General features: G+C 33.4%; 1 protein-coding gene across 1 annotated transcript; it reads left to right on the plus strand.

The window, feature by feature from the left end:
* The first annotated feature begins 1098 nt into the window (after positions 1-1098).
* Positions 1099-6162, plus strand: LOC120254366 (methyl-CpG-binding domain-containing protein 2-like). Its single transcript, XM_039262476.1, has 6 exons — positions 1099-1297; positions 1544-1577; positions 3022-3939; positions 4162-4215; positions 4447-4595; positions 5741-6162. Exons 3-6 carry the CDS (start codon positions 3050-3052, stop codon positions 5833-5835), a joined length of 1188 nt encoding a protein of 395 aa, XP_039118410.1. The 5' UTR covers positions 1099-1297; positions 1544-1577; positions 3022-3049; the 3' UTR covers positions 5836-6162.
* Positions 6163-7312: the final 1150 nt, after the last annotated feature.

Raw genomic sequence — 7312 nt, forward strand, 5'->3', positions numbered from 1 at the left:
GATAGTTGATCAAGAATCCATTGATACTGAAGAAGCTGAAGGTTCATCCATGGAAGTGGAGGAAGTTGCAGAACAAACAACAGTAAGCACATGATTTGGATTTAGAGGTGAGGTTCACCAATAGTGTCATCAATATTGCATGGCTCATTGCCAACGACCAAATGGTCTATTGGTATATGAGTCCCTGATAGAGCTCTTCACCGAGTGGTGAGAATTCGATTCTCGGCTGAGGGCACATTTCTGGGAGATGTGAGCGGTGGTTGTGTATGGGTGGTCCCAGCGCCCATGTATGCGCGGGCTCCGCCCCCACTTGCTCCACCGAGGCTTGTGCACGCCCCTGACGGTTTAACAGGGCCTTCGGACTGTCTGTTCCTCTTGTCAAAACATTGCATGACTCCTTCCATCTCTACTTCCACATTCACTCCTATCATGTGGAAATTGTGATCAAACAAAACATGGTATCATTGTATCAAGGATGTTTTTGATCGACTACTGAACTCCTATTTTTGTATATATATAGGCTAGCTTGTTGTCTGGAATGCATTATGAATTACAGAAATCCAATTTGAAAATTTTGATTAATTATTTCTTTTTTATGCCATTATTTAAATTGTTTGGTTATTCATTCAACAAAATAACTAAATAAGAAAGTTTAATTTATTGAACTTCATAAAAGAATTTTTTGGTTATTAATAGAAGAATAAAAGTGGCATTAATACGAACCAAATACAAAATATATCATTTTCTTGGTAATAAATGCACATTCTAATAATATCCCCTCTCTTTTTTTATCTTACTTATTTTCTATCTTATCTCCATATATTGATATTAAATAAAAATAACAATTCAATAAGCGAAAGATATATACATAACAATACATTTGACTTATTTAATCAATAGTAATTAAATTACACAAATTATTTCTTTAAATAAATTTTAAAATTAATAATGGAGTAATTAATAATTATTCCATGCTTTGCTTGAATGGGATTATCCATTTATCCCAACCAAAAAAAAATAAAAAAATAAAAAAATAAAAAAAAAAACGTAAAAATGAGAAGCATTGGAGCACATCAACGTTCATTTAACACCTGGAGCATAAAAAAAAAGAAAGAAAAGGGAAGGCGCTCTAGTACTCTTCACCTCTCTCCCCTGTCTACAAACACACAGCCCTCTCTCTCTTCATCTCGCTTCTCTCCATCTTTGACAAGAGGCTTTGCCCTTGGGACGCCTCGATTGTCTCGCCCGCATCGGAGTTCTTCCCCAATTCCATTGCTTTCTTCGATCAGGGGCTGTGGTAAGCCGAGGTTTCTATTAAGAGGTTTTTGGGGGTTGAAATCATTGACTAGAGTTATATCATGATACCATTTGGGAAATATATCGCAAAATCTGATTTTTTTTGTGTCTGATTTTAGTATTGATCTGATCTGGAGTCTCAAAATTGCAGCTTTCATCATCTCTTTCATTTCGTGCTGTTCCTGCTCTCTTTGCGGTTTTTCGTGTACTTGTTTTGGGAGTTTGATCAGTGTTTTTGTGTGTTTAGGTTCTCTGCGGCGGGAGAAGAGAGAGAAGCAGTGGTCTGGTTTTAAATTTTTAATCTTTGCTCGCTTTCGCTTCCGATAAGTCGATCTATTGTTAGTACTTCGCTGATGTTGTTTTTTTTTTTTTGGTCCTTTTTTATTTCTCGTTAAATATATGAACATTGTCTCAGTGGTTTGATTAATTGTATGGTTTTCCAGAAAATTTTCTTGCTTGTGTTGTCATTTTGAGGAATTCATTTCTGAATTTGCTGGTCTTTATAGAAATGTTTGTTTGATTGCATGGTGTCGAGGTATGGATGCCTTGTTTGTGATTATGTTTGGGAGTACTGTTTGTAGATAATATCAACTTTGAAGACAGCGGTGGGAGAAGAAAGAGGAGTAATCTGGTTGTGATTGTTGCTTGCTTTTGTTTCTGATAAGTTGATTGATTGTTGGTACTTAACTGGTGTTAGTTTTCCCCTTTTTTCTCGGTTACTCTTTAGATATATGAACATTGCCTTAATTGCTTGTTTATCTGTATGGCTTTACGGAAATTTTTTCTGCTTGTATTGTCATTTAAACGAATTCATTTTGAATTAACTGCTTGTTTTAGGAAAGTTTGTTTGATCGCATGTTATTGGTGTAGTTAATGATGCCTCATTTGTGAAATATGTTTGGGGCTAAGCTTTGATAGATAAATTGTCAACTTTGAAGATTCTGGTAACATAAATTGTTGTTGTTATCTTTGAGAGGTTGCATGTTATTCTATTAGCTAGTATCATCTAGTTAGAGATTACTTGTCTTTGTCAATTAAAAGAATATTTCATAAATTAGAAAGAAAACTGTTTGATGAAGGAATAAACCAGGAAAGGCAGCCAAACTTATGACATGGCAGGGAAAGTAGACTCACTTTTTTTTCCTCCAAAAAAATGAATGACAAAGGCCTATGATCTTACTCCAAATAAATGGGATGACCATAAAGCAGAAGTTTTTGATTGTAAAGAACTCTTTAAGGAAGATGAGTAAACTCTAATGACTAGATACCATTGCAAGATGTAGTCTCTAACTTTTATGTGTAGTTTGTCACAATGTTAAATAAACTTAAGTTGTTTTTATAATGAAAACCCTTGTAACAATAAAGGCAGTTTTGTTTGTGGGTCTGGAACCATTAGTGGGTCACATGTGGCAAATGTTGATAGAATTAAAATAATCTTGTAACAATATGATGCAGGACAGGCTAGGCCATTGCACCTAGGATTTCTAGGCAAACACACTTAGGAAAAAAAGGATAATCACACTGAAAAACATAGCTATAAGGTAAGAAAACTAAGAATATTTTGTGGGTTCTCTCCTAAGAGTCTTCCCTGTCTAGTAAATAGCTGGTTGCTTTTTCTATGCAAAAATCTTTGAGCTTTTTAAATTTTTCATTTGTCCATTTTATAGACTTGAAGATAAAATAGATTTATTTTCTCATTCTTGAGGTTATGTTTATTGATTTCAGTTTCTCAGAGGATAAGGCTTATATCAAGATGAATCTAGGTGATGATATCTCTATGACAGAGGTGGAACAACCAGTGACTGCATCTTCTTTTAAAGAGATTCAAAAAATTCCTTCAGCTGTGAGAGAGAGTCAAACACTGAGTCCATCGAAAGTAAGAGAGAGTCGAGAAAATCCTTCAGCTGTAAGAGAGAGTCGATCAGTAACTCCATCTCCTGCACGAGAGGGACTAGAAAATCCTTCAGTTGTAACAGAGAGTCAAGCAGTGGCTCCATCTCCTGTAAGAGAGAGTCAAGAAAATCCTTCAGCTGCACCAGAGAGTCAATCAGCGAATCTGTCTCATGTAAGAGAGATTCGAGAAAATCCTTTGGGTTTAAGAGAGAGTCAATCAGTGACTCCATCTCCTGTAAGAGAGACTCGAGAATCTGTGACTCTGTCTCCTGTAAAAGAGACACTAGAAAGTCGATCTGCTGTAGGCGGCATTAGATCAGGAGGAGGAGAATTATCTAATGCAAGTCCATCAGCTCTTAATCAAATAGTGATTTACGATCCTGATTCAGCAAACAATAGACAAGGCCAGAATGACAATCATACTCGTGCTGCCCCTAGTTTTTCAACACCACTTAGTGCTGGTGAACTGTTTGGATCATTCACTGTGCAGTGCAATAACTGTTTTAAATGGAGGCTAATCCCTACCAAAGATAAGTATGAAAAAATTCGTGAAAATATCTCGCAAAAACCTTTTGTGTGTGAGCAGGCGCGTGAATGGAATCGTGTGTTATCTTGTGATGATCCGACTGACATATCTCAGGATGATACTCGACTGTGGGCAATTGATAAACCAAATATTGCTCAGCCTCCTCAAGGATGGGAAAGGTTGATTCGGCTCAGAGGTGAAGGAGGCACTAGATTTGCTGATGTGTATGTGTTTTTTCAACTTGTAGATTTATATGGATATATTTTCAATGCAAAACAAACATCTGTGTTTCACACAAGTGTAAAAATTCAAAAATTTAGCAGAAATGATAGGCTCTTAACTTTTCAGGTACTTTTCAAGTGTAAACAAACATTTGCATTCATGCTACTTTAATTTACAGATTCGGGCAGGTTGAAGTACTTACTGATAGGCTCTTAACTTTTCAGGTATTATGTTACACCATCAGGAAAGAAGCTTCGGTCCATGGTTGAGGTTGAAAGGTAGTAACACTTTACTTGTATTTATTTCCAAAAGCTTATTCTCCCCTTGCGCCTAATCAGGTTGAATGTCAAACATAGTAAGGAACTATACTTATGACTGATGCTTTATCCACAATAAAGTAAAATCCTTCCGTCAATCAAGTTCCTATATTAGCTCTTTTGGCATTCTGTTCAATTGATTATGGTTTTAAAAAAATTTAAGGATTTTCTTTGATTATTCTTCTATGGAAGGTACTTGACTGAGCATTCCATCCAAGGGGTGCACATATCACAGTTCTCATTCCAAACACCAAAACCACTTCGAGCGGACTATGTCCGTAAGCGGCCCCGCAGAACATTCGGCGGTCTAGAGCTCTCACGGCCACTTGAACCGGCTGAAGGTTTGTAATGCTTTCGATCCTTTTTTGTTCTTTCTTTATTTTTTATATATTTTTATTTATTTATTTTTGTGTGCAAGTGTGCATTTCCTTCTGTTGTTGTGATAAATGTGCACGAGTCATTAACCTTCAACTATTGAATTGAGAGAGGTTTGAACTGTCGACATTGAACTTTCATTTCAAACCTTTGATTTTTTTCTTAATGACGACTGCTGCTTTATAATAATATTATGCCTATTTTTGGAATTGCTTTCTATAGCTGGTCTGGATTAGCCAGCCATTTTGCATGTTTCTCTGGGTGCTATATGCAATACCTGCTGCCTGAGAAGCTAGTGAGTTATCTTAATGCTGCTTTGTTGTTACTACTTCATTCATTGTTCGACGCAATTAATGAAGTTGATTTATGATTTTATATTGCTAATTGATTTTTGATGTATGTTCAATTGCCAGAACTTTTTGAGTGAGGTTATTATTGTTCCATGCAAGTGATGCTACTATATTAGTATATGCTTAAGGAGATTGAGCTTGTTTCCTTAATTCTATTCTTCCTTCTGTTCAAAGTCTATCACTTTTTTGTGTTAAAAGTTTGCTGCTGCTATCTCTTTTAATTTGTCTCTGCCAGTTCTGAATCATTCTTACGTATTCCTTTTTCTGACCATGATTCTTTTCACCTGATGTAATCTTTTTTCTCGTTTTCTGAAAAAAAAAACAACTATGAAGAGTTCACTTCCAAACATTGTAGGATGGCAACTAGGATTCCAGTAGCTTTTTTCTTGAATCTGATTATCTATAATCATTCACTTCCAAATACACATTTTTGCTTATTCTGATAAATGCTTTTGATGTCACACAGTGCCAACCATCCTAGTAATTGTGTCTGCTATCTTTTATTATCATCTCACAGTAGTTGTAGGAAGTAGATGAAATATTACAGAGAAAATTGAGTAGATGTTTGTAGTATGTTTAACTTCTTCCTGGTAATCTGTCATCTTAAACTGCGAGTTTGCCATTCCTCCGTCGATGCTGATATAGTCTTATTTTACTGAATCTGGGTGTCATACTTTCCTGTTTTCTGTAGTTTCTTTTTTCCAACAGTTTATTCAACATTCTTGATCACCTATTGAAAACCAATGTAATTGTTCATGCAGTTACTCCTATTTCCTGGGCACCTCCACTTCTTGTTTCACAAGAGGAACACACATCATCGCCTGCGCGTTCATCTTCTGCGACAGAATCCATGTGAGAGGAAAGCATAAACCGCGAATCGACTTCAATGATGGAACTTGCTATTTCCTTTTTTGTTTCCTTTCTCCATCAAAATATATATATATATATATATAAAAAAAGAAAAAGAAATGAACTGTGAGGTTTTGTATACTGAAGTAAGGGATGTATCTTGTTTAAACATCCAAGTGGGAGAAAGAGGTGGATGGCATAGGATAGAAAAGAAGAACTATGTTTTTTGTTTTTTTTTTCAGGCAGTTAATTAGAAGAGTTTTTTTGGGAGGGGTCTCAAAACCATATGTTTTATAAACAACAATATATGTGATTGCTTAATCAGTTCCTTAGTTGTGTTTTGCTTGCTTTCACTGTTGTTGTTGTTGTTTGTTGCCATGATTCTTTGATTTTTTTAAGTACGATGAGCTTTGTTAATTTTAGATGATCTCGAATGGTCGGGACTAATGGTTTGTTGTTGTTAAATGATATAATTCAAGTTGGACGGTTATCTGGTTATATGATGTTTAATGTTATTTTTTTTTAAAAAAAAATTTGGATAAATCCATTATAATTAAATAATGTCATATTTTTTAAGTGATTCAGATGTATAAATAATTATAAAATTATAATTAAACATGAAATCCAAATACTTAAGATTCTGGTTTTTGAAACTCAATATATAACTCTTTTCTTCTCACTTGCTGTTGAGAGAACTTTGTTTTATTTGTTTAATGGTTCATTTTTCGCTCACTTTTATTATTTTAATAATAACAATAATAAGAAAATCACAAGGGGCACAAAAGCTTAAAAATAGGAATTAGTATAGAGCTCAGTTATAAAACATCTTAAATTATAACGTTCTTTTGAGGGTTTTGTAAATGTGCATGTAATCAATTTAAGTTATTTAACCCATAAAATTTTTTTATAAAATATTTAATTCGAGAATATTTCATCTCATACAAACTCAATCATTTTTAGAAACTCAATCATTTTTAGTAGTTAAACTTATTCAAACCGCATTTTGTGCATGTTTTTTTATTTCTTCTCTTCATTTGTCATATCTTATCTGCATTGTATCTATAATATTTTTTTTTTATGTCAACCTAATATATTTTTGAGTATTTATCCTTTTTTTAAAACAAAAGAAAACAGAGTTGAAAAAATTAATTTTGATATTATATAAAAAAAATTATAAGGGGCTAACGTGAAATTACCCCATCCTTTTATTTATATACCAAAATTTTTAAATATTATTTTAATGATTTTAAGTATCATATTGATTAGTTTAATTATTAAAGTAATTATATTTATTACTATATTTATTAAAAAATTTTATTATATTTTATAAATTTTAAATTTAATTATTAACCAAACAAAAAGTGCTCTTTATAATTTTTCATACATGTTTTAATGTTATTTAATGATTTAATGATTTTAATTACCATATTGATAAGTTTAACTTTTAATTGTATTAATAAATTAATTATAAAATTTATTATTAG

Source organism: Dioscorea cayenensis, chromosome 3 (assembly GCF_009730915.1).
Source record: "Dioscorea cayenensis subsp. rotundata cultivar TDr96_F1 chromosome 3, TDr96_F1_v2_PseudoChromosome.rev07_lg8_w22 25.fasta, whole genome shotgun sequence".
In the NCBI taxonomy this organism is placed as follows: domain Eukaryota; kingdom Viridiplantae; phylum Streptophyta; class Magnoliopsida; order Dioscoreales; family Dioscoreaceae; genus Dioscorea; species Dioscorea cayenensis.